The sequence below is a fragment of the Penicillium rubens genome, assembly GCF_028828025.1.
Source record: "Penicillium rubens strain IBT 27055 chromosome Unknown utg000003l_segment0_segment0, whole genome shotgun sequence".
Taxonomy (NCBI): Eukaryota; Fungi; Ascomycota; class Eurotiomycetes; order Eurotiales; family Aspergillaceae; genus Penicillium; species Penicillium rubens.
The window spans coordinates 7,273,744-7,300,558 of record NW_026890601.1 but is presented as its reverse complement, the minus strand read 5'-3'; the positions used below and the strand labels follow the sequence as shown (position 1 = coordinate 7,300,558).

Below are 26,815 nucleotides of genomic sequence, written 5' to 3'. Positions count from 1 at the left end.
GAGGCCCCAGATCCATCTTTGGCCATGGAGCCATTAGTTCAAGGTCGTAGTTGGCCAGCAACATCTTTTGATTTGGTGTTTTTGTTGGCCACCATATTATCTGAAAAATTCATGCTCATATGTAGCCGATAGTGTTCGCGAACCCACTTTCTTCTTTTCAACTTTCTCTCTGTAAATCCACCAATATGTCTGACTCCGAAAAACACGTGAGCAAGCGGACATGTCTTAAGTCGAAGCGCTCTCGTTTCATCTTGGCAACCGTGGCCCTTATTGTGATTATTGCTGCTGTTGTACCCTCTGTCGTGGTCACGACTCTCAAGAAAAACAGCATGGGTCCGAAAGCGAAGGTGTTCGTTCCACTCTACATATACCCTGCTCCTGAGGCCTGGGCTCCGCTGGAAAATGTGTATGTTCCTAGCCCTATTCATCCCAATTCCCTTTCTCCCCCGGTTTCTGGATTGCTTTCTATTCCGGCCGGTGGCCCACCACAATACATCAAAATTAAGAGAAAGGAAAAAGAAAATACGGAGAAAAACAGCTGATGAACGCCACAGGATATCAACCCACCCCAACGTCAACTTTACTGTCGTAATCAATCCAGGAAACGGGCCGGGGCCTGACTCTCTCCCGGATGGCAATTACACCCGTGAGATCCCAAAGCTCACGGCTTACGACAATGTCCGTGTTTTGGGCTATGTGCATACCTCATACGGAAAGCGAAACTTTTCTGCTGTTCGCAAGGATATCCAGACCTACGCCGACTGGCCGACTAATTCCTCCAATCCCAACCTTGCGGTCCGCGGAATCTTCTTCGATGAAACCCCTCAGCAATACGATGCTCAAACCTTGACGTATCTGCAAGGGCTGACGGACTTTGCTAAGAACCTTAAGGGTCTTGGTCCTGACCAATTTGTGAGTTCTGCAATTCTTCCGAAACCGTGCTTTAACTTGACACCTTATTCACTGCTCTACGTGTACCATACGTCCCTCTGTCTCGCATCATCCTGGACTTATTTTTTGGTCTTTTATTTCATTTTATCTTGTTTTCTCTTCTTATTCCCCTCGGTCTGTTAATTCCATCATACTATGACTTTATTGACTTTTACCCAACACCCCATATTCCGCCCCAGCCTGCATCACAATGGTTTCCCCTTCTGGGATACAGACCCAAAGTCCACTGGGCTAACCAAAAGAACCAGGTTGTCCACAATCCCGGCGCCATCCCCGATTCTCGGTACCTGGCAACAGCTGATTCAACCGTTGTGTTCGAAGCTGCCTACAGTACTTTCCAGGAAAGGGAAGGAGCCAAACTGTTCAGCAATATCGCTGACAGCAATCGTACGCAACTTTGCGCCATCGTCCACTCCGTGCCTGAATCTGTCGAGGGCAAGCACCTTCGCGGTCTGGTCAAGCAGGTGCGCAAGGTCGCGGAAGAGGTGTACATCACCCATCTCAGCACAGACTATTATTCATCCTTTGGGGCCAAATGGACTGAGTTTGTCGATCTGATGGCAGCTTAGATCTTGAATTTCTGTTTTAGATTACTTGCTTTTGTATTATGTGCACTGGTGGGGTAAATTGGGTCAAGCGAGTATGTGCACATATTCTTTTTTGTGAGCTATAATGTTTTAACTCATTTGGTTTAATGATTTTATAGGTTGATTTTCGGACTAAGTTTTAGTCTATCCGAGTTTTCATGATTTGCGGGAGAGACTAGAATGAAAACTTTTCTCTTTCGCCTTCTATCCTTTCAATGCGCCTTCCCAAGCCGTCTTTGTTCCAGGTGAGCTACACTTTTTAGATCAAAGTGGAGACCACGGGTGGAGAATACGTGCCGGTGTATTGGGTAATTTTCATTGTATTTTTCATGCCAAGTATAAGATACCAAATACATACCACCAAAACCCAGCCACTAATGCAGTATTTGTGAATTGGAACATGTGGCAAAGCAATTGGATCGGCGGATACGAGGGACAAGCTAAACGTGGCTCAAGCGGATCTGGCTTGATTTGACCTCAGTCTTGACGATACAGAGATGTCCAAACACCTTCCTTTCTTGTATCCCGATCTAGACTGTCGTTCTTTGCAATATCTCCGGGTTACGATCCGATCGATACATGAGACCCGCAGATAGCGTCCTGTAGGTCCACAGCCAATGCCCCATTGTAAGGCTCGGAGATACTCCTAAAATAGCCCTGCAAGATACGCTCTCAACTATCTTGGCAGGGCGTACATCCAGCCACAGTTTCAATCAGCGACGGATATGTCCCTTTATGTGAGACTCAGATATAAACAACTGGAACATCTTGAGACAAAGACTAGATTATTATACGAAGCCAATTTCTCAGCTAAACTATATTTCAAGTTTCAGATAGTGAGAAGTGATCAAAGACTGAAACAGCAGCGCTCGGCTATTAACATTCTCTATTGCCGTGTGTCATCACTATACATTAAGTCCAAACTCAGTTTCCCTCGCTACAACGCTGCGTTGCAACAGGAACAATATACGCAGTAGTACTCCTGCATGTTGGCTCAACGTGGCGCAACTGCGGCTGTGCCGGTTACCAACCCGACCTGTCTCATTTCAACCCTGTCCTATTCCAATGTCATATTCCAGGAACCAGGCCAGTGTGGGATGTTTTTACACTGAGACCTGACGCACAGCTGGCAATTTCGATGTATCTTCCCCGGTCCTCGGTTCCCGATCCCCGGCGCAATGCAAAATACAACAACCGTGTGTAATACTCATCCTCTATCTAGAGCTGATTTTGCTGAACCTTCCGCTTCGCAAGAACCAGGTTTTTCCCTGGTCGCTCGCTGCAAGATACAGTTTGGGGAAACCATCACTACCTCACCCTTGTTCTTCAGCCTATGCATCATATCTGTAACTTCGGTCGTGCCCCTGAAACCGAGCGCTGGTGGCGGAAGCCATTATCTCGTGGCATGACCGGGTATTTCGGCAGGAAAGGATTTTCCATCCATCTCTTAGCTGCGGTGCCTCTGGTAGCCGCAGGGGAGAATTGGACTAATACGTAAGAATATCGCGCATAATTTCTGTCATGCATCGCTGGTTCCTCTCCATAGAAGCTTGGACTACATACAATACATAAGATCTGACTATTTACACACCGAACTTTGTCGATTGCTGGGCGCTAAAAACGTAAATGCCAAAGATCGGCGTTTGAGGAAACTCAGCGCCGGGGTGGATTTTGCTGCGGCACGATCAGCTATGAGCATGCATGGGTGGATACGTCTGAATCCCAACAAATGTTGAACCGTTCTCTGCGCGTGCATCCATGTTTGAAATTCAGTTCGCATGATGTTCGCCATGCAGCCTTTCAAAATTCCATTAATTCAAATCGGGAGTTCCAAATTAAGGTTCACCCCTGTTTTGGTCAACCATGCTTTGGAGACAGTCCAATCTTGCAAAGTTCTCGCTTAGTCTGACCATCATCAGATGGGTCACTATCCTAATCGACCCACAATCCTCCCGCTTCGGGTTTGAGTTTTCCTCATAGCAAATCTAGGTCGTGGCGCAGAGATTTGTATCGAGTGGGGTGAACAGTAATGCAAGCAAGTGGAGGGAGAACATTCATACTTAGCCGCTTAGGGACAGGGGTGGATCCGCCTGGGAGAGCCACTCGGGTAACCGATCTTAGCGCCCTTCCATCCCTTGGATCCTCGATTTTCGGACCACGCGAGCTTTCAAGGTTCGCCTGTTATTGGTAGGTGGGTATATCACACGTGGGTACGGGGTTGTACCCGAAAGCAGAGAAGTAGGTAGAGGAAAAGAAAAAAAAAAAAAAACAATCCAGACTGGAAGTTCTCTCACTGCTCTACTAGCCATTCTAATCGGGAACGAACATCGGGACATAAAGCCCTCCCGTGTTCACCGGTCTTTGTACCGAGATGGGTCGTGAGACATGTACATTAATTTCTTTAATTATTTATTGTTTTAATGCATGAAACAAGACAAACCTACGGAAGTTGGGAATAGAAGAGCCTTCGGAGTCTCTAGAGTCTCTACGGAGTACACTCCGAACTATCCGGGCATTTTTCTCACAGTGGTATGAAGTATAGCACAATGTGGTAAAAATACATAGTACAACATACCTATCTCGGCAAGTAACACACAATGTGTGACTTCAGTTTCCAGCCACAGGGGTTATGCAAGGAGATCCCATTAAGATTTGTGATATAGCCATTACGATCGAGGTCCGCAATTACTTTGGTACCTGACAAAGGATACATAAATTATACATAAATTACAGAATGATCTGTCAGTATGTAATTAAACATTGCAAAAATACCTCAACAACCTTGATCATGCAAAGTTACCGGATGACCCACTTCCCCATAGGCCCGAAACGGAGTTAACCGAATATTAGAGGAACTCTCGAACCTAACCAATCAGACCAGTAAAGACCTGCGATCCGCTCCAATGCATCAACATGCCAAGGCTGCCAAGACCAGCAAAAGATCCTCTGTCACGATCAAGTTCCCTTTGGGAAAGTCCCCACGCCCGCTCGTTGCGCAAGAATTTCACATTTGTTTCATTGACTTCAATCGGGCAATGAGAGCGGCCTGGTAATTGCTTTGTTCCACCCCAAGGCGAGAAACAAAGAAGTAGTCTATAATTATATCACGGTGGCAAAATATAGGAGAAAATGGACAAGGATTAGGTCCTGTTACCTAAAACCCACATATTCGGTTGGGGATATATCCGGGTCTCTCAGAACTTTAGCGAACCCCATACGCAATGCATGATACCTGCAAGTACGGAGGAGAAAGAGAAGGAAAAACAGCTAACGCCGGATGGTTGATCCGGCACAAAGGCCGGGCCTTTCTACACTAGCCTCGCCCAATTTCTCCATCACACCATGCCATGGACAAACCGGGCAGACGGAGGACTCGGGGAATTGGATATATTTCCACTAGCGGCAGTAGTCACACCCACTAGCGGCTATAGTTTATGCACAAAAAGCCGCTAAAAGAAGAGAAGTTTGTGCCGACGATGGCGCTGGTCGTGGCTATCTGTGATGAGCTCACTATCTGGGCTAGCATTGGTGCTAGTGCCACGCAGCGCCCAGTGCCAGTGCGAACTCATGACATGTGCACTTGAAATGAGCTGCTTCGTTAAAGTGGGCGAGCATAAGCTGAGTCCAACGCATACACTGTGAAGGAAGGTGTCAGGCGATTGTTGTAATTAACGCTAGCAGTGTGCAACGCAGGCAGAAAGTGGCGGTTATGTGCTCGTATTGGGCTTAATGCAATAGGTGTGATGCGTTCTCACCAAGGCGCTTTTGCTTTTGCTTCTTCAGGCGTGAAGTTATTTTACCGTGGTCCTGCGTCTTGTAGTTGTCTATTGAAGGAAATACGAGCCGAAGTGTGAGTTTTGCTTTTCTCGGCTTCTGGGCCCAAAGAACGTACTTCGCTTCAAGGCGATGAAAGGGGGAAGGAGTCATGGACGATGGTGCCAAAAATATGTATCACGTTTTATTACTTATACATGCAATGAAAACTCCAAATTAGGTATCACGAGCTCAATCTAAGCATAAACCTGATCACGGGCAGTATTCAACCCAGTTATCCAAGTCCATGTTTTTGATGACAGTTGAGAAGTTGCCAGAGCTGTTGGCCGTACAAGCGGATTTCGCCTGGCTGGCCGACACAGATTTGTCATTGTTCGTATTACCACCCTTGGGGTACTCGATATGGAAGACAGGCTTGTCCGCTTCGATGAAGGGCGCATAGGTATCACACTCATCGAACTCAGCGCACTGCTCATTGACACACCACTGCATGTTATCAATGACAGAGTCGATAATGCCAGCGCCATTCTTCAGTCCAATTGAGAGACCACGGCTGTGGGACTGGGCAGCAAGCCAGTTCACGTAGTCGATAGCCTCAGCCTTAGTGAGATCCAGCCCGTTCGCGTTATCGTACCCGTCGATGTTATCAGGGTCGACGCCGTCGCAGCCCTTCTCTACGGCAATATCGAGACGCGTCTGCATGATTTTGCGCACGTTTGTGGACTTGACGTTCAACCATTTCTCGCCGGGCCATCCGTCGAGATCGTCGCCCTTATCTGCGTCGTTGAAATCGCCGGCGTCATCGCGCCAGTTCTCGAACGAGCCGGCAGAGAAGTAGCAGATCACTTTGCGATCCATTTTCTGGAGATTTGAAATGAAGGTCTTGTTGTTGTCGAAAAGATCGATGTCGTAGATTGGTGCGTTCACTGAGGTGGATATCGGTTCGTCCTCGGACTTCAGGATGATCTGCCACTTGGCGCCAACAGGTGGCTGCCATCTCACGGTTGTGTTGGTTGGTGTTGTTGTATTAGAACCGGTGCCCTCGTTGTTATTATCGTTATCGTCGTCTCCGCCATTCTTGGCGCTAATCCCCAGTCCGACACCTAGTCCGACACCTAGAGCAATGATGACAAGGGCGACGGTTCCGAAGATAAGAACCTTCTTCCTGGTCGACCAAGCCCACCAGCCCGCCTTGGATGATGGTTCACCCATTAGGGTAGATATTGTGGAGTGAGAGACGAGACGATGTGAGAAGCCTCCTGCTTTGTAATATGCTGATGAGATTGAGCGCGGTAACCCAAAATCGCGGGGTATTTGTATTTCGTGAGAGTATGGGGTAGGCCAAGGGAGGGAAAAGAAGAGGGAGGAAAAGATCAGCAGGCATCAACTCGGGAGACAGGAACTTTTAAGCTCAAAATAAACTAGGGCCTAGATCACGGGTCTGGGGCTGAGGGAGATCCTCTTACGGGAATATTGGAAAAAGCAAAGCTCAGCCTTAGATGGCAAACGTTGACACTGGAAATACCTCAACGGGTAAGGCAACAAAGAAGTAACTATCCATGTAAGATATGAGGATGCCTAGAATCCCCGTGGAAAGAGGGGGCGGTAAAGAAGAAACTAAAATAAAATAAGATGGTGGAACCTGTTGATCCGATCTGCTAATTTGATTATCTCGATCTGAATACGGTGTATATTATCTATAGAGCGGCATTTTGTAAATTGAGACAAGTAATGAGAAAAAAAGAATGACAGGAGCTCAGGGGGTTTTGGCTGAATTTCAAATTGCCATAAAATTTGAGAGTACAACATAAAGCCACAGTAGGGTGATTGGTCGCCTAAAATAGACGAAAAAAAGAAAGATCCCAGTTTGCCAAGGACCCTTCGGTACGGATTACTCGCTACTATGCTGGATGGAGAGCTAATGGAGCGGTTTCGACTGTTGCCTTTCTAAACCGAATAAAAGTGGACAACAGCACCACAACGACTTGAGGGGAAATCGAAAGGTCTAATTTGCACTTCCAACATTCATATTTGGAACATATTCCCAATAACTTAAGAGGAGCCTTAGCCCTGAAATTGGGGTGGTTTTTAAGCTGTCACAAATATGGTATTGCTGTATTACATTGGTAATTACCGTATACCTAAGAAAAGAGGCGTTTTGAAAATACCATCCCGAGTCCCCGCTAGCCCTAACCCAACATCCGCCGGAATGGATTTGAAATGCTAATGATCAGTCACTTTAAAAATCATCCAGTCCTGACTTGTTGCACCCTAGTCAAGAACAAGGATACCCATCATCTGATGTCTTGAAATCATCTTTGGATGACGCTTATGATAGCGACATTTAGATTCGACTATTAATATCACTCTCACCAAATTACTACCGTTACAATTACTCCCATTGTCTATTCTACCTAGGTATGTTTCAGATTGAACACCTTTCTCCAATACGTCCCGCTCTCTTCACAGTCCTTATGCGGCCTGGCTAGCATGCCGAAGGCGCTAAAATAGACTACCACAGAAAAGTCAATTCAATCCGGTGGCGCTAAGGCCCAGATAACCCAATCGCCTGATTCTTCCTTACCGGAAAATCGCTTGGACGCCACACCCGCTAACCGAAACAGGTCCACAAGGCTGCCCAATTACAAATCTGAGTCTATACGAAATATCCCGAGCTCATTAGTTTCGCTCTTCTCCAGAGGAAGAATTTGAAGGGCTTGAGCCCATGCCAAGATCGCGCTTAATAGCTGCCAAGGCTCATGGTTTGACAAGTCATGCTTGACTCGTTTCATGGTTTTTGATTTAGATGAATGTCTCGCCTAGGATGCACGCTAAGGGGCTTTCTTCTTCTAGTTCATTCTATGTTGTATTATCTCGTAATATTTGCCTCCCGCACCTGCCGCTGCTAGGCATAGTAGGGCGTAAAATGAAGAAGGAAAAAAAAGAACAGAGAGAAAGCGACAGTAGCAGCGGAAGTCAAAGTAAGCTCCGACAGCCGAACTCACCCAGGCCGCAGGCTTACATGACACACATTGAACATGACTACCAGGTATGGCACATAAATCCTAGGCCGGCTCTAATGCCCAGGAATCTACTCCGTATTCCAGCGTATATCACCGAAACAGAGCCATTATGGCTGTGATTCCAAATTTAGCGTCGGGCCTCTATCTATGACTCGATGAACAGTTAATGCAACACCTGCATTCAAACGCATTATTTATACGCTTCCCCGCTGTAAGTCTGGAGGCAGGGGTCGGAGCGGAATTGGATTGCCCTATGCACCTGCAGGTAGACTAGACTATATACGTAGATGTACGGAGTATGCGCCGATGTCTCAGATATTTACAGCAGCCTACACTTGCATCTACGCTACATCCACCGGTCTCCTCCGCCTTCCGAGACACGATCATTATTTTCCGGATTACTTGGCAATATCGATTGCCCGGATGGCGTTCCTCGGTTGGGCGGGGTGAATACCGTGGTGATGATGTGGTAGGGCGTGAGGTTGAGACATATTAGGCTACAAAGCCGATGTCTAGACTGTGCTTCTGTTCTTGGCCTTTTCTGTACGGAGTATTCCGTAGACAGGATCAACTTGCCGGGATTTGTTTTTGCCACGACTGAATAGGGTTAGATGGCTTTGTCTCATCGGTGGGAATGGACTTTTTCGTTCGTGCTTTTGGATAGATGACTCGCGTACAAAATGTGCTGGGATTGTTTCCCACCTGGCACGACCGCCTTACGCCGGATCAGTCGGACAATGGCGCCCCTTAGCTCGTACAACATGCTAACATTGTGACCTCGGACCTGCAGCGAGAGATTGCTGACTCCGTCGTGCTCTGCCAGACCGCCAGATGACATGTCCGAGGGTACTGCCTAGATGTCAAGAATAGGTTTCTGTCTTTGAATCACGAGCCTGCGGAGTACTCCATACAGGGCAAGTATTTAGTGTACATAGGATCATTCAGAAAGAATCGTTGTATATTATCGTATATCTATACATGATATTTCCAGACATTTAGAAAATATAGGACATTGAATATTCGTATCAACAGGAAAGCAAGAGTTCTTTCTCCTTCACGTATATAGAAACCATTATTGACATCTAAACGAGATATCCACAAGATAATAAGAAAGCGATGGGTGGACAACAAAAGCGAAAGGTACATCGGCCTGCCAAATAGGGGCAGGTAGATCATCTTTCCAACTGCTTAAAGGAAAATGGGAGTGGAGAGAGTGAATGTGACAGGGGATCCAGTGAGCTTAACCCAGACGGTCAGTGGGTCAGCACCTAGCTGCTCAGTGGCGAAGCCCTGGGTGCTGGTAGGACCAACTGGGAAGGTCACCGGAATGGGTTCAGTGCAGGTATTGCCAGTGGCAGAGACAGTGACAGCGGTGATCTTCTGGTTGCTAGTGGCGTAGCTCAGAGAGTAGCCGCACTTGTCACGGTTGAAACGGGCAAGGAAGGAAGCGGACATCTATGACGAGTTAGCGAATGAATGAGGCGTTGTAACATGTTAGATGGGGTTCATCCTACCTCCTGGTGTGTGAGTGTGATGATGGGCCATTCAGCCAGGCGGACGAACTCCTGGACCTGGACCTCCACCCAAGCTTGCATAATGGAGTACTTCTCAGACACACCGTTGATGGTAATTGGGGTAACATCAATGTTGCGCAGGTTGGCCTGGTGGAACATATAACCATCATGGTAGAGGCCGAACAGATGGCGCATGGTCTCAGCCTTCTCAATGGCGAGGAGGTCCTGGAAGGTACCGGCACCAGCAGAGGTGGCGATCCATTCTGCAACGGTACAGGCAGGAGTGTCGCAGTTATAGTAGATGCGAGTGGCCCAGCGAGGGTTGATCTGCATGCCGTCGAAATTGTTGGCGGCAATAGTTGTGAAGAGAGGCCACATGTCATTCTCCTTGTTCAGAAGAGCAGGGCGGGTGTTGTCGCCCACACAGTTAGTGATGCCGTTCTCCCACCAGGCGCGAAGGGCATCGCCATTGTGCAGACCGGTAATGGCAGGAGGAATGATACCGTTGGAAGTGAACTTGGTGGCCTTATCGATACCGACGGCTTTTAGCCAAGCCTGGTTGAAACTGATCTCCTTGTAGACATCGCTGTAGGTAGCATTATTCTGCTCCTCGTGTGAGAAGGTGTGGGAAACATGACCGAACTTGTTGAGGTTGCTTTCGGTGGTCCACCAGGTCAGGAGTTCATCCATGGCAGTGCAAGTATTAGTCCAGTCATAAGCAGTAGGGGCGGCGGGCCACAGGTCAGTGCCAGTACCAAGCGGTTTCATCCATTCGGGCTCAGTGTCAGGAGGCGAGTCATATTCAATAGCAGATCCGCAAGAATCCCAGCCAGCATCCGATGTATCAGAAGAGTTCTCGATGTTTCCATTACCGTTATGGCCGACCTCGACAAAGTAAGAACTGCCGGCGGGCATCTTGGCGTTGATCTCATCCGTCCAACTGGCAATATTGATCATATCCTGGGCGCGGATACGGAAGTTTTCACCAGCGGGCGAGTAAATTTCAGTCTCGAGGAACATGTCATCAATCTGGGTGTTCAGGTTGACACGGCGGTACCCGGCGTACAGACCGCGGGTGATCCAGGTGATCCATGCGTGCTGCAGGTAGCTGGATGTAGCACTCCAATTAGTGTCGAAACCAATGAAGAAGGCCATCTGCTGACGGCCATCGAAGTTGTTGATCACACCAGCAGCGCTCTCAGTAGTGAACCCTGTAGTGGGGCCAAACGAGGCGATTTGCTTGGTAGAGGTGGTGTTACTGATAGTCGCGGGATAGTGCCACAGACCACTGGTGCTGACACCTGCACCAGTCTTTAAGCCAGATGTGGGGAAATCGCTAATATCAGTGAATGAGACAAGCTGCTCGATGCCGTCATCACAACATCCACCGAGAGCAGATGTACCGAACTTGGGACCCGGGTAGACATCATATTGGACCATGCGGACACCGTATTCAAGCTGATAAGCATATAGCTGGTTCCACTGATCCGTGGTCAGGGCACTCTGGAAGCCCACGTCACCACCATACTCATAGCTGACTTCAGAGGCAACGACAATACCACCAAAGTTTCCTCCAGCGGTGCCATTGAGGTCGGGAAGAGCAACACCAGCAGAGGGAACAAGCAGAGTGGTAAATGGGATACCGTATCCATTGAGCCCAGAGCTGGCCACACCTGCAGCGGCAGCATCTCTAGCAATGACAAGAATGTCAGCTGCAACAGTAGCGTGGTTGAGCGAGGTGGCAGAGGGAGAAGCCGAGATTGAGATAGCTGTGGACGACATTCTAGGAGTAGTCACAGAAGCACTTGTGGAAACAGGTGCAGTCGAAACAGCCGAAGAAGAAACGACTGACGAAGAGACCAGGCTGCTGGGAATAGCGGATGAGCTGGATGAAACAGACAATGTCCCACTCTGGGTAGGGACGCTGGAGGTACCAGATGGGACAGTGACGATTACGGACTCTGAAACAGAGTCGGACGAGATTGAACCCGACGAGGTAAAAGTAACGAAGGTTGATGTTACAGAAGTAGTGCTCGTGCTAGGCGAACTGGTAACAGGGGTAGAGGACAAAGAGGAAGTGAAAGAGTGTGTAGAAGTAGCGACCGTGGTGGAACTCACTCCAGCAGAACTAGTAGGAGTACTAGAAGGAGTCGAGACTGGAGGGTGATAGGTGATGACAGTCGGCGTCTTCTCAGGCCAAACGCCGGGGGCAGTGTCGCATGTTATAAAGGCGTAGTAGCAACCGACCTTCAAAGCCCAGACTGGGGCAGCAATCATGACGATCCTGACTAGGTTCTGGATAGGGAGGGTCACACAGTATGCAGGTCTGCAATACTAGACTCGACTGCTAAAATGCTAAAATGAAAATATGATACGGAGTATATTAAACGAATGAACTTAGACTCTGTCTACCCACATGTGCATAATCATTGTCTTTATACTCTTTACCTACAACATAGATGAAACCTCCGTTGAGCAAGCCAAAGGTCAAGTTCAAGGCCTATCGCCTTTTGTGTCTTGTTAATTCCGGAGGTACTCTCGTATCCTAAAAGAAAAATCGCTTTGTACGTGTCTCCATGTGGCGTTAATGGCTGATTGTGGGAGCATAGGACGAGTTCCATCACATTTCTGGGTCTAAGATCAGGCGATTTGGGAATTGGAAAGTAGTTGGAGACAAATAATATGTGTTGGCAGCTCATGCTAGGTATGCGATTGGGCAATCAACAATTACTCTTGGCAGGGCTAAGGTAAAAAGGTTCACATTTAATTTCCTTTTTTGGTTTGTCAAAAATAATAAAATAAGGGAACAAAAAGAAAAAGGCTAGGCAATTGAATGAACCGAGACATGGAGAACGCCATACAAGCGCTAAAGGCTCCGAGGACAGCACATTGCATACATATAGAGTGCCGAGATTTTTACGAGAACGTGACCAGGTAGAATTATTCCATCAGGGGGAAGAAGACTCGTCAGGTCCAGAACTTGTGGGGAAACAAAGGAAACGCATGTCTTACCTGAAAATACGGTGTACGGTGTATGTATATAATATGAGGTATTCGTATTTGCCTTTGTTACAGACTATAGTAATTTTCAATTACCTGTTTGTACATGTCTTGCATTTTGCCGGGTTCTTCTTCATTGTCATCCCAGTCCCACTCTCCATCGGTTTCATCAGGTTCGACTCAGCAACTTTTTCCTGAATTTTCTATTTTTTTCTTCTTATTCTAATTATTTTGATTAATATTATTTTGCCAAGGCCTCGAGTTTCGCACAACGATATGATTATAGCACCTAACTAACTGCATCCTTTAGCTTATAAGCTAAGCAAGTAGGTGATACCTGACAAAAGAGATACATCTTGAGGTATGGGAAACTTTATGTATTCAATCTTGATATAATATGTTCAATGAGAGCAGACACAGGGAAAACAGACAGGGCCGTAATAATATTGCCACGATATCAATCGCATGGCTTTGCCATACATGCCAGCATATCTGCTATGGTATCCATGCCTGGCTCCACCGGGTCTCATCGGTTAGCCCTGGTGCATTTGCTAGCTTGTTTAGTCTTGTATCTAATGAAAACTCTAGTGTGTGCTATTTTTGCGGTGTTTGAGACGTCCGCTTGAATAGACGCCCAGACACCTACCCTTTGTCCTAAACAGTCCAAAACAGGCGAAGCTACTCCGTGTATACATTTTTCTTTTTTACATTTTCCCTTTTTAATTTTCTACGCCCCTGGCAACTGAGCAAGGTAAATCCTAGGAGGCAAAATTGTCAACTTTACTTATGCCGCTTGGGGAAGTGGATATTCACTTTAGTCCTTCCCCCACTACTCTTTTACCTTATCACCTTGTCCAACAACTTGAACTCCCCTGTGCTGTACTTTTTTCTTTCTGCTCTACATCACATCTTTGACTTTTTGCTGAACACAGCAATCGCTCGTTTAAGCATGTCACTAAGCATCTGCATTTGAGAAATTCGCATATCTACTTGGCAGCAGGTTATCCTCACAGCGGGCCTCTTATATTGCGCCTAAAGACATATCGAGTCAAGGACTCAACATTTCGACATAATGAATGGAGTAGAATCACTCCCATCCAGGCCACATCCTCTTGGTTGGGATGCCATGAAAGAACATTGGTGGCAATTTGTATGTTGACCCTGGTCCTCTTTACAACTTGACGTTTGGCACTCTCGTCCCAAACGCAGAGCACGAAGATTTGCTGACTATTTTCCCTAGGTATTCATTGGAGTGTTGCTATTCACAGTCACCACTGGCTCTTTGTCAATCATATATTCTGGTGTAAAAAGTCTTATCAAGTACTATAAGGTATGATATAGCGGTCACCGACAAGCTGTTCTCCTCTAGTCTGAATATTAATTCCAGTCTATTTTTAGTCGAGACCGCTGCCAGATAATGTACCCTCGGCTGTGTCCAAACGTCTGGCCAAGCTAGCCAACCGAGAGCTCAACTTGATTGACAGGCGTCCATGCAAGGGAAAGCCCGTGAGCTTCGGAGTCTATCTGGGAAGTTTCGAAAACCCACCCACTGCCTCTCAAGAAAGACTTTTGCAAGAATGGGATATCTTGGTCGTGGATCCCTTCCAGACAGGTGTCGCCAAAGCTATTTCCAGACACGAGCGCAGCCAAGTAATAGGACGTGTTGATTTTGGGAAATTCCTTCCCCCAAAGGCATCCGCTCTGACCGTGATCGAAAAGATCGAGGAATTGCTTGCAATTGGATTTAACGATACCGCTTTTTCCGGTGTTCTCCTCGCGAATTGGGAAGATGTGCTCCGTCCTACCGCTCGAAGAAAGCTTCTCGAGACCATCAGCAGCCTCGGCCTGGCAGTATATCTCGAGTCTGAGCCTCCTCATTTCTTGAAGGATCGAAAGGCCGTGCAGAGCGATGCCGTGGCGGGTTTGGTCATTCGAAACGCTAGCATCATGCCTCAAGGCGAAAAGCGGGATTATTTCCAACTGGCCGAACTGCAAGCAACAATCAAGGCATTTGTTTCTGAGTCTTGCATGAGAGACTTTGTTGTAATGGCCTGGGAAACCGTCGACGACAATGTCACTGTTTCCAATGCCATAGTCCGCAGATCTATTCAGTGGTGCGGCTTTTACAGCGCAATTACCTGGATCGGCCCTGAGGCTGCTCTTCGCGATGCGGATCTTAATGTCACGACTCTCGAACCTCTCCCCGCGTTTGGTTGGCTGAAGGAAGCAGAAATTATGAAGGCCCACGACATCTGGCGTGCCAACCTGAACATATTGCCTTCCCCGGATACCAAGGCTGGCTGGGACATTCTCAAGCCGATTTTCCCTGCGATCGATGCGCTACTGGATTCGTCAGAATACGACCCCAAGGCACCCGATAGCCCAACTGCTCGACTGCGTGATCCTCCAGAATGGGTCGCACAGGTCAAGTCACAGGGCAGCCCTCTCTCTATCTCCATGTCAGGGATGGCATACAATTCGCTTGGTTGCTTCCCTCTCGGCTCTGACTCGAACCCACTGGCCTTTGCAGAGATTGTCCAATCTCAACGACGCCTTAAGTCTCTTAATCTTCTTCATCCCGTCCCGACATCCAAAATACAAAGCATTGGACTCCTTCTACGTCAATTCTATGACTCTCTGGATTTCTCCGGAGATGACGAGCATTTGGCCAACACAATCAAGGATCTTGCGAATTGGGCATCCGACGATTTGTTGCATGTAAATCTTTGTCTCGACTCTGGTCTGCGCAAGAGCTCTGATCTCCGCTTTTGGGCCGTTTTTGATATGGAACATGATGGTATTGAGATCTATGTATCCAAGAATGCACAAGGCCTGGCTGGAACTGTTCTTCACACCTTCCTCTCAGCAAAGGGGTTTCCACGCCATGTTTGCTTCGAGGCAGAGGCAACCTTCGCGACCTGGTCTCAGAATGTGTCCCACGATACTGGCTTACCTCGTCGACTGATTCAAGATATCGATGCTCTCAGCCCTGAAGAACGTCTCCTTCTCTTGCAGCACCTCTCTCTGACTGGTTCACATAGCGAGCTATCCAAGGTCATCTGCACATACATTCGCAAGCAACTGGTCGATGCCCCCTCTTTTGCTCAGTTGAAAGCGCTGAACACGGTTGGGTATCTTGAGAAGTCCACCTCTCCTGAGGAACTGATCAGGTCTCGTATCAACTGGTATATGGATCAAGGATGCAACTACCCATCTCTCGAAGTCTGTCTTGGTCTTTTCAATCAGGCCGACAGCGTACTGTTCGATGTTTTGAGGTATCGCCGCGAGGATGACCTTGCCGCCATTACTAGCGGTCTCTGTGCGCTTCTTCAAGGCGGCTCTGTTGATGCATATGTGGACATGATGGCTCTTGCGCTTTTCTGCGCTGCAAGACGGGGAGCCTTCGATGAGATTTACGCAGAGGTTACGGATCGGAATCCCCTTTTTAACAACCATACCGATCAGGCTGCCGCCTTCGCAGAGTCATTTGCCCTGGGATCTCGATGTGAGGCTTACTTCGATGTGGCTCCCAGTGTTTTCGGAAAGTTGCTATCCGACCGATTCAGAGCTTATTATGGAGACCATCAGCCGCCGAACTGGGTGAACGGAGCTCCGCAGCTTGCTACATCCTACGCCGGAGCTCAGATTGATGTCAACCCTGATGAACAGCCTAAGACTATGCCTGGATACCAGCGATTCACATTCTTGAGCGTCTTCGCCATTCCAGCTCTGATTGATATTATCTTGCTTACCATGGTTGGCCGTGGGCTTTATCTCTCTGCTGCCATGTCTCATGATGAACAGGACAGTGCAACAATGGCGCTGATGATCTCCCTGCTGCTTTCCGGTGCAATTGGTACCTGGATTGCATGTGGCGGTCCTTACTACCTCATTTCGATGGCGTTTGCGGCAGCGAACATGTTCGTTCTCATTCGTCTAATTGCAGGTATTGCCTTCACTGTGGCCGGTGGCTTGATCGGCTTTGTTGCCATTTCAGGTGTTCGAGGCCCTCGCGCTGGTATCATCTTCTACCTCTACCTGATCGCTCTGACAATCTACTTCTCGACTTTCGCCTCGCTTGCAAGCTTCAGTTATCCCGGCTCGACCTTCTTGTCAGGTCGTAAGTCAATCATTATGTGCATTCCGATCCTCTTCTTGTCGCCGATCATCACGGCCTGGACTGGCCACGACTCGGCTGTCTATCTCACCGTTATCTATATCTTTATTGGTGTGCTCTTGCTCTCCCTTCGTTCGGTTACCTCCAAGTGGGTCACTTGGTACCAATCCGTGCGACGCACTGATGATACCGAGATCCGCAAGTGGTATATCTCTGCCCACGGAAAGAATGACGAGAAAGTGTTTGCGAACATGAGTGATCCGGCTGCCCTCAAGCTGGCGAGAGAAGCCCTATCGAAGGAAGTCTTGGCTGAAACGACGCGAGGTATTTTTTCAAAGGCATCTAAAGACAAAATGGTCGTTGAGCTTGCCCGGGACTGGGAGTCTACCAATTTCCTTCTCGACTGGTACTGTCGCTATGCAGATGTTCCGAGGCCGATTCCGTTTAGTTCTGGTTGGAATATCCAAACCAAGGTCGCACTTGACACCCTACGCAACTCGCAGAAAGGTCTTCGTCTGCACAATGCATTCGTTCACTGGCGTCAGTCAAGCAAGGAGATGGGATGTGGTGTTCTCTACTTTGTGATTGCGCTTCTCGACAAATGGGCGCAACTGTTGAGTGGTGATCGCATGCTTGCTTTTCTTCCTGCCGAGAATGATGCTAATCGAATGGCCGTTGGCTTTGCCCTTGCCTACTATTTGATCGGAGCGGTCCTCATTGATACCAAAGCCCAGGAGCTCCATGATGCCCTTGGCAGCAAACCTCCTCTTTCCGTCAGATCTGCGAAAGACATTCGACTCGTACAGAAACAGGAGGTACAACTCCGGCGCAAGGTATACTGGCGTGTCCTTTTCAGATTCCTCTTGTGGCATGTCTGGAGCCTTGCGCTCGCTACTGCCCTCATTTGGACCTTCCAGTCTATGGTCGAAGGTATGACTATTTTCTTCTCCTACGTTCTCGCCTACACAGGCTTGATCTGGTACCAATACACGAAGATCTTTACGGGTCCTCATGCACTGAAGCCTCTCATCATTGGTATTTGTATCGGATTGCCAGTCGGTATTGCGCTCAGAGTCTCTCTGCCAGATAACAAGTACTCGCAGATCATTGGACTCGGGGCTGCCACCTGGACCGTTGCCATCCTCTCGATGTGGAATGCCAAAATGGGTATGCCAAACAAAGTGGACTCACCGGTGGAACTTGGCCGCACCTTCCATGCGTTTACGACGCCTTGGTCGGATCCTGAATGGTCCCAGCAAGAGCTTCAGACTTTCTTCGAAAGCTATTCGCTGCTTCCTTCCGATTCCCGATTCAGGCTCAATCCTGGTGTCCATCCCGGCGTGGAAATCAAGAGTGTCATGTTGTCCCGCAGAGAAGAACTTAGGATTGAAGAGGCGTTCCCTTGCTCCAAGAATATTGTCAACACTGCGATCACATCCTGGGAGAAGGGCGACATTGTTATTGAGCTTGTCTCTCCTGGCTCTCTCGGTCCGGGCATTAGAGCTCTCAGCTGCAGTACCGGAAACCAGCTAAAGTTGGCCATTGCCGTTGGAGGGCTCCTAGATGAGCGTCTCGATATCAGCGCAAATTGTCAGGTTATCGCTGAAACATTGCTTCATGCTGCCACAGAGCTTATGATGGGTGTTCCTCATGAATACGCATCGTTGGCAGGGTCAATCGTCTCCGGTGGAGTAACTCACACAATGGCTCGACAGCTTCGCGAGGAGGCCAACACAACTACGGTCGTACGCTGGGCTAAGAAGGAACTCCTTCGCCAGCTTTGTCTTGGTTTCGAGCCCGATCTCCATTGGGACAAGCTGCCAACCGAAGTTCGAGATGTGCTGTTAAAGCGTTGTTTGGGTGAACAATGCAGCCTCTCCAATAGCCAGCGCGAATGGCTCCAGCAAAATCTTTGCACATTCGATACCGATGACCTCAATGTCCATGTTGCCCGTTGCAACCTTGGAGCTGCCACTGCAGTTAGCGTCCTTGATTATGCTCACTGGGGAACTGGAGAAACTGCTCTTCCCAAAGAGCCCGAGACTTCGAAGTACATTTCCTACATACCTCGGAAGCTCCCGATGGCATTGTCGCTAGTCCGATCACCAGCTAGCTACATTTACCACAAGCTGGGATCATTGGTCAAGTTCTTCGTGGTGGCTTTGGTCGCAGATCCGGAATTCCAGAGGGAGTTCAATCACGTCACTCAGACCCTTCCGACAGTTGTCCGTGTGCCAATCGTATTCTTATTGAATATGGTCTGGGTATATTCCAAGATCGTTCAAAATTTGGGCTTGTCATTCTTTGTCTTCCATGGCCGTAAAAACGTCAAACAGCTGTGGGAAGAGACCAAGGGCATGACAATCCATATCAAGAAGAACCGGGTCATTGTCCAGAGTCTGGAGGGCACCTTTACAACATTCAGACACCACGAGATTGATGGTGGTTTCAAGGTCTACCACTACTCTGGTGAGCATAATACCGAGCCCAAGGAAGTCAAGTCCTTGAAGTACGTCAGCACTTATTCGAGTGAGATGTTGCTTCTGGTCAAGCAGGAGTTCAAGGACGGCAAAGTGGTCAACGAATACCACTACGACTACCAAGCCCCGACTAAGAAGGGTTTCAAACTTACCAAATCATCAAACCGTATTCCACTGGGACGACGCTGCGTGTCAGGGGCAAACCATCTGCAAAGCGTGCAGTACAACCGCAAGGGTCTTATCGAATCAGGTTCCTACATGAAGGATGGCAACCTTATCCGTTTCAAGTACCACTATCGCAAGAACCCCCGTTTCGGCGATGAGTTGCTGCGAGCCGAGTTCGTCTTATCCCACATAAGCTGCACTGTGTCTTGGTGTGCGCCTCCGCGACGCCATCCCGAGAAGGTTGAGCGCTGGATTCCTCACTCCAAGGTCACCGAAGCCAGCTTTGTCCAAGGCGCCGACGTCTACGAAAGTCGTTGGCTGTACGATCACAAGTTCCATCCCACCATCTTCACCACCATCAATGGGCAGAAGATGCAGACTCCGCCCATGATTGAACACGATTATCTGGGTGTACTGGCCAAGCCGAAGTATACCAGCTTTGTCCATGATAACCCCTTTGTCTACTGCGACAGTCTCCAGTCAAACATTCTTACCCGGGCACTGGGCCTTACGAAGAAGCGCTTTGTTGTGTCAACTTCCCAGGCTCGCTCCTTGATGTGGAAGGCGTGGAAGGATCGTGTTGACTTCGATGCAATTATCGTTCGCTGGATGGACGACCGTATTCTGCGCCGAGATAAGGTTCTTTCCCCTTACTGGCGCAGCCGTGACTGGGGCAATCTTACATCTGCAAAGAAGTATTTGGATCTCCGCGCTGATGCGATCATGGCCAGTGCAGATCTGGACGACAACGTTTCCAGCTGGACCCCGCTCGCTGTGAAGCTCACCGATCTGCTCAGCTTTGGTTCTGGTGGTGATTCCGTTGTTAACACCCGCTCCAAAAACTTTGGCACTGATACCGACAAGACACTTCATGTTATGGCGGCAGACAACGGTACCTGGCCTAATGAAGGTGGTGGTGTCTCTGCCTGTCGACGAGATATGATCAACTCCCTGAGCACCATCAAATGGCACATGATTTGCGAGTCAGCAAACGATTTTGGTGTTCCAAAGCATCAAACCGAACAGAACATCCAGTCTCTCAAGATCATCCCGCTTTGGGGTATGGACTTCCTCACTCCAACTCACGGTTTGTTTCATAACAAGCTAGATGCCGAGGTGGACAACGTTACATCCGCGAGCGAGTTCGACATCAAGATGAACTTCATTCCGATACTGACAGCTTTGGTTAAGGGTGCCCGTGCAGTACATCTCTCCAAGTCTGATATCCACCAGGCGACTCGCGCGCTTGTGAACCTGAACACATACTTCCAGGAGTCCCGTCATTGGACTCAGGTGTGGAACAGTGAAATGGTGAAGCAGAGCTGGCGAGATTTGTGGCTGACCCAGGAGATGCCAAACACCATCCCGTCATCCCAGTGGTTCGACACTGAGCTTCCTACTTTGGGTTCTCTCGACATCGCCCTAGAGCTCTGGTACCGCTATCTCTTCATCTTCTCAATCCCGGTTCCTGAAAAGATTCCTTCAACCTTCCAAGCCTCACATCACAGCGTCAGTGCCTCTTACGGTGTTGTATGCAAGATCAAGCGCAACTGTACCTTGCAGATTTGGGACCACGCCATCGCTTGGCGTGAAACCAATCTCTGTCTGTCGTCTGCCCTGTGCAAGCTCTCGCCATTTGTTCGAAACGCACTCCTTGGATTGATGCGAATAACCTCCGTCTTGACCCTTCACCACGCAGACATCATCCTTCCCTGTGCAGACTTCTTCAACCCCGGTTGGGAGGTCGAGATTGGTACCTGCCAGGGCACGATTGAGCACCGAAACACTTTCCGCCGAAAGATCGATCCTGTCGTCAACGGTATCACCGACATGCAGAAGTTTTCTCCAGTCAAGGAAATCAAATCCGAGCGCCCGACTGTGACCATGTTATCCCACGTTTGGTATGCCAAGGACATCAAAACTGCCCTTCTCGCTGCGGATATCATCATCAACCAGTGGAAGTTCGATGAGTACCATCTGGACATCTATGGTGCCATTGATAAGGCCCCAACTTACTCTACCGAGTGTCAAGAGATCATCGCATCAAAGGGTCTTCGTGGCAGAGTCACGCTCTGTGGAACTGCCGACCCCATGAAGGTCCTGGAGAACACATGGCTTTTCCTAAACTCATCTCTGTCTGAAGGTCTCCCTCTCGCCCTAGGAGAGGCTGCTCTGACCGGAGCCCCCGTCGTCTGCACGGACGTCGGTGCTTCCCTCCGAGTCCTCAGCGACCCAGATGACTTCTCCCGCTTCAGTGCTGTCGTGGCACCGAATGACGCCCTCGCCCTAGCAAAGGCCCAAATTGGCATGCTTGCCATGCTCGGCGAATGGAGCAAACACAGCGACGACGCATCGCCCGCGCCAGTCCTGACCTCCTCCCCCACACCCGAGGAAGTAGCAGCCATAACCCGCCGCATGTACGAGAAGAGCGAGCACCGCCGCAAACTCGGCATGATGACCCGCAAAATTGTCCAGAAGTCCTTCAGCGGTGACCGGTACCTCCGCGAGCACGAGCAGATGTTGTGGATTGGCAAGTCCGCCAAGATGATGGCCAGCCGCGCAGCTGGCGACCCAATCGAGCCTGCCGACGTGGCAGCCGCCATCGAGACTGGCGTCGATGAAGAGATCATCGCCATCCCGCGCGGCGTGGTACACTCCTGGCGCTCATCTGCCCAGTCCGGTATCTCGACAATCTACAGTTCTGCGTCCCAGATTCCTGGTCGCGGCGGCCTCCACCGTCCCGCATCTGATATTTCAGCTATGAGCATGAGCATGAGCAATGTCTCTACGGATACCGAGTCCTTCGGTCGTCTGCCGGTCTTTGCGCCAAGGCCTACCGTGTTGCCCAATGGCGGCTCCCCGGGGAATATGTCACCCATGTGGACCTCCAACCATCGGTTGTCGGCGCTAAATGCCGGTCCTCACTCTCGCCCTCAGTCCTACTCGCGCTCCGTCTCAACTGCTGGTCGGGAACAGCTGCGTGGCTTGCAACGTGAAGACTTCCTTCCGTATCGAAACTCGGATATTAGTGTCGCTAACAGAGACGACTTCCTTCGGGCTGGCGGACTTGATCCTAGTCAGGCGTCTTGATTTCCCTCCTTACTACTCCCTGTTTGCACATACTGCACTCCTGTATATTTTCTCGTTGCATTTTGTTCATACTTGCATTGTCCGGTGTTTGATTTGGTTCCTTTGAATAGCCCTCCATCAATATGTTTTGCCTGATCTTTTTCATACCTTTCTTTTCTGACGTGTTGAGAAATTGTGGCATACCTCAGCGACTACGGTCCTTCCATCTATATTCCTAGTTTCCATCATGATAATACATTAGATCGTAATATGCATCCATTGTTCCTTAACGCTATATGTATATCTAGCAGAATATAATCTACCCAAACGGGGTAAAAGGACCACAATGTGAACGGCGCGAGATCCTACATCACGTCGACTCTTGTGGCTTCGGATTGGCGGTCCGATGCCATTCACCATTGAACGCATTAATGAGCCAGCTCGAAAGACCTTGATTCAGTTAGTTATGTGCTTTCCAACCCTGTGAGGCCATAAAATGGAAACACATCAGGAAGAACTTACGTTCATAAACAAGCGCATGTGCCATGTGGAATTGTATACTATGGTCCGAGTCAGGGAAGACCTGCATGTCGTAGTTGTCGATATTCTTTAGATCCAGCTTATCAATCAAGACAAGAGTATTTTGGAGGTGAACATTGTCGTCGGCAACACCGTGCATGATCAGGAACCGAACACTGTGGCCTAGGGCCATGACATCATCGATGGAGGCATTTGCATAGCCTGAGGGGTTGTGCTCGGGGGTGTGCATATAACGTTCTGTATAGATAGAGTCTAAGCGAAAGTAGAAGGTTAGTATGTGCATGTGGGAACACAAACAGAAGAGTATTAATTTCAATGAGCTTACCATAGAACCTCCAATCGGTGACCGGTGCCACAGCCATGCCGTATTGGAATGTCTCGCCCGCATCTTGCTCAAGGACTTTCAGGGTCATGTAGCCACCATAGCTCCAGCCCCAAACTGCCATGCGGCTTTCATCCACGTAACTCTTGCTAGCCCAGATCTTGGCTGTCTCAATCTGGTCGATGGCTTCATAATGGCCGATATTACCACGGACAAGGCACCGGGCTTCTCTCCCAATGAAACCTGTTCCTCGACCATCCACAGTGACAACAATATAACCCAGGTTGGAGGCGACATATGTCTGGAAGTCGATCGTGAACTTACGGTCGACCGTTTGTGATCCTGGTCCACCATATAGGAAGAAAAGCACGGGGTATTTCTTTTCAGGGTTGAAGTTGGGAGGGCGGCGCTCCAGAACTTGGAGCGTGTAACCATCAATGGTTACATTGCTGTACACCTCTGTTGGGATGGCGGACTCCTCGACCATCTTAGCGAGTTCAACATTCTCCTCGATGAGATTTATGAAGTCAATTTCGTCACCTTGGGTGTTAATCACGGCCTGCCACGGCACTGCTGGGCCTTTATAACTGAGTAAACCATAGCCGGCTCCATGGGAAAATGAAACATCGAAAAAGCCGGGTGCAGATGTATCTGTCAGAGGTCGAAGATCGGATCCATCCAGTTTGACCGAGTATACGTGACGCTGAGTTGGAGCCTCCTTTGTGGCAACAAAGTATACCAGACCCTTCTTCAAGTCAACAGCAGACGGTGCGTTGACCACTTCCCAATTGCCCTTGGTCAACATCACCGGTTCTGGGTTATCGAAAGGTGTGAAATAAGCCAAGTGATCATAGCCTTCATAGATAACGGTGTCAACATAGCCATCGTGTGGACGACCATTTTTGGGGTCAGCGGGAATAACCCGAGTCGACTGTGTAGGTTCAACCCAGCCACCGTCCAGAGCTGCGATATCATCTGACCGCACCAGTTTGCCAGTTCGGGCCTTTGTGTCCATCACGAAAATCTTCACAACATCGCTCTCGCGATTGGTCTCTCGAATCAAAACTTTGCCTTCAGACGCCCAGACAACCTCGATGATAATTCTTTCATCGTCAACAAAGTCCTCTGGCATCTCAAATGAGAAGACTTCGTTCTTCTCAACATCATAGAACTGTAAGTTGACGATTGGATTCGGGCTGCCAGGTTTCGGGTATTTGATCTGCCTGACTTCGGGGTAATTTTCAAGTCCAGGCGGTGGCTGTTTGCCTGATGGCCGTGAACGGAAGTACTGAATAGGATATTCAGGAACGGCTGTCTCGTTTGTTCGGAGGAATGCGACGAACTTCCCATCGTCAGACCACCAGGTGCCGGTGTTGCCTGAAAAGACTTCTTCCTCGTACACCCAGTCCGGGACACCATAGAAGAGGTTCTCATCGCCATCCTTGGTGATGGGGGTGACTTCCAAGGAGGTCAGCTTACGCAAATATAAGTTGTTCTCGCGAACAAACACAACCGCATCAGAGGTTGGCGACCAAGCTGCAAGCTGTACACGTCCACTCAGGTTCCCAGGATCTAGCGGCTCGGCCTTCTGTGTCGCCACATCCAAAATCCAATATTTCCCAAAATACGAGTGTCTCCAGTTGGACTGGATGTCAGTCATGACCAAGACCCTATTCATATCAGGACTCGGCCATGTCTTGGCCGATAGCATGGCCTCTCCATCAAACCAAATATACCCTTTCTTCATCAACACTCTAGTTTCAAGGTTATCGACGCCATCCTCGCTACTGCGAATGTCCTTCACCCGCAAGAAGGCGTCCTGTTTCTCGCCCTGCTCAACCAAAAGACCATCCTCGCCGTCCGGGCCTGCAATCCAGGAGATAGCATGGGATTTCGGAGACCAGGTACCACTCAAGACTTGCTCGAGTGTGACTGGCTTACCGTGGCTCGTACCACCGGTGGCCGGGCCTGGTTCATGAATCTCCACGGTTGAGGCAGATGAGAGGGCTGCGGTATCGGGTCGTTTTTGCGTGAGGAACAGCACGAAGGAAAGCACCCAGCCACCCACGCAGAGCAACACCAGTAACCAGACGATCTTGCGCAGGCGACTGGACGAGCCTGTCTTCGTCCCGCTTGATATAAGAGGCTCGTCTAAGCCAGTTTCCCCTCCGTCTTCGACGTCCAGGTATCTGTCCCCATCTCCTCCGTCCGTCGGCATCGTGTTGCCTCCCTTGTGGTTCTTCATGAATGATTCGGAGGCGATCGACAGGCCCGAGTCGGTGGATGTTTGTGAGGCGAGGGATTCCGACCGTTGTCGAGTCAACGGTACGGACTCTGAGTTCCCGTCATCTTCGAACTTCCCCATGGTGGTTGGCGATCGGAGGTCACAGGCGGAGCTGACGTCCCGATCGTCACGCTATCTCTTATCGCCAGCAATTCGAGGCGCGTAAACGCCAGCAATCACTGTTTTAATGACAGTAGGTATGTATATAAATATTTAAATTTGTCGAATTACTGGGACAATATATGAAAAGCAGAAATTACTTCGAGAGCTTCCAATGTCGAGAGATGTTGTGAAACGGGCCGAGGCCATCTCTTGGCGCGGACAAAGAGTTATTCACGGTCTTTAGCTCGAAATATCCTTATTCAGTTCCATTTTGGGCTCCAGTGTCGATGGTTATTAGTTTTCTTGCAGACTGGTCTTGTCGCTGATATGTATACTCTTCATTGTATCATTGGCTGTTCATCGTGGCAAGTGGTCCTCAAAGGGTTGCTATATATATTCTATCGGAATAGGCCATAAGCCAAACTATGCGCATACCTAAGATGCACCAAGTGCCTGGCTACAACAGTGTCGTGATTCCTGCTCATGTGTACGACTTGGCCCTGTTTGAATCATTGAGTAGGTCATCAGAGGCTGATCTCTTTGTTGGAACGCCCCCGGAGGGATGAAGGCTATACGGCATGGCATGACATCGATAGACAGAAGCTTCTAATGGATATAATAGCATACGAGATATACGAGAGGTGCGTATAGTATGCTTTATGAAGACGTTGAACACCTTCGACGTTACTTTCAAAATGAAATGGCCCCAATTTCAAAACTGCCATGTTATCATGACGCCCTCGAGTCTATCTACACCCCAGCGATCTTCGCTGACAGAATTTGGGATAGTATTGCAGGGAGCTCTGTTTACCATATACATTGCACAGGAATTGTTACAGAACTGAGTGTGATTCTATGCAGGAACGGGATATTTTTTTTAATTACTC

At 48.9% G+C, this 26,815-nt stretch overlaps 5 protein-coding genes across 5 annotated transcripts; 2 read left to right on the top strand and 3 right to left on the bottom strand.

Annotated features, from left to right (window-relative positions):
* Positions 1 to 185: 185 nt before the first annotated feature.
* Positions 186 to 1,520, top strand: N7525_009024 (spherulation-specific family 4 protein; the record flags this gene model as incomplete). The annotated part of the gene is made up of 3 exons (XM_002563096.1): positions 186 to 406; positions 555 to 912; positions 1,200 to 1,520. The coding sequence occupies 3 exons, from the start codon at positions 186 to 188 to the stop codon at positions 1,518 to 1,520; spliced, it is 900 nt and encodes a 299-aa protein (XP_002563142.1).
* A 4,044-nt stretch (positions 1,521 to 5,564) lies between these two features.
* Positions 5,565 to 6,524, bottom strand: N7525_009023 (endo alpha-1,4 polygalactosaminidase; the record flags this gene model as incomplete). The annotated part of the gene is made up of 1 exon (XM_002563094.1): positions 5,565 to 6,524. One exon carries the CDS (start codon positions 6,522 to 6,524, stop codon positions 5,565 to 5,567), a length of 960 nt encoding a protein of 319 aa, XP_002563140.1.
* Positions 6,525 to 9,523: 2,999 nt separating this feature from the next.
* agd3 (putative extracellular serine-rich protein) lies at positions 9,524 to 12,126 on the bottom strand (the record flags this gene model as incomplete). Its single annotated transcript, XM_002563092.1, has 2 exons — positions 9,524 to 9,790; positions 9,850 to 12,126. The coding sequence occupies 2 exons, from the start codon at positions 12,124 to 12,126 to the stop codon at positions 9,524 to 9,526; spliced, it is 2,544 nt and encodes an 847-aa protein (XP_002563138.1).
* A 1,795-nt stretch (positions 12,127 to 13,921) lies between these two features.
* gtb3 (glycosyltransferase family 4 protein) lies at positions 13,922 to 22,701 on the top strand (the record flags this gene model as incomplete). The annotated part of the gene is made up of 3 exons (XM_002563091.2): positions 13,922 to 13,999; positions 14,090 to 14,179; positions 14,248 to 22,701. 3 exons carry the CDS (start codon positions 13,922 to 13,924, stop codon positions 22,699 to 22,701), a joined length of 8,622 nt encoding a protein of 2,873 aa, XP_002563137.2.
* Positions 22,702 to 23,050: 349 nt separating this feature from the next.
* On the bottom strand, positions 23,051 to 25,907 carry dapB (dipeptidyl aminopeptidase dapB; the record flags this gene model as incomplete). The annotated part of the gene is made up of 3 exons (XM_002563090.1): positions 23,051 to 23,130; positions 23,203 to 23,472; positions 23,546 to 25,907. The coding sequence occupies 3 exons, from the start codon at positions 25,905 to 25,907 to the stop codon at positions 23,051 to 23,053; spliced, it is 2,712 nt and encodes a 903-aa protein (XP_002563136.1).
* Positions 25,908 to 26,815: the final 908 nt, after the last annotated feature.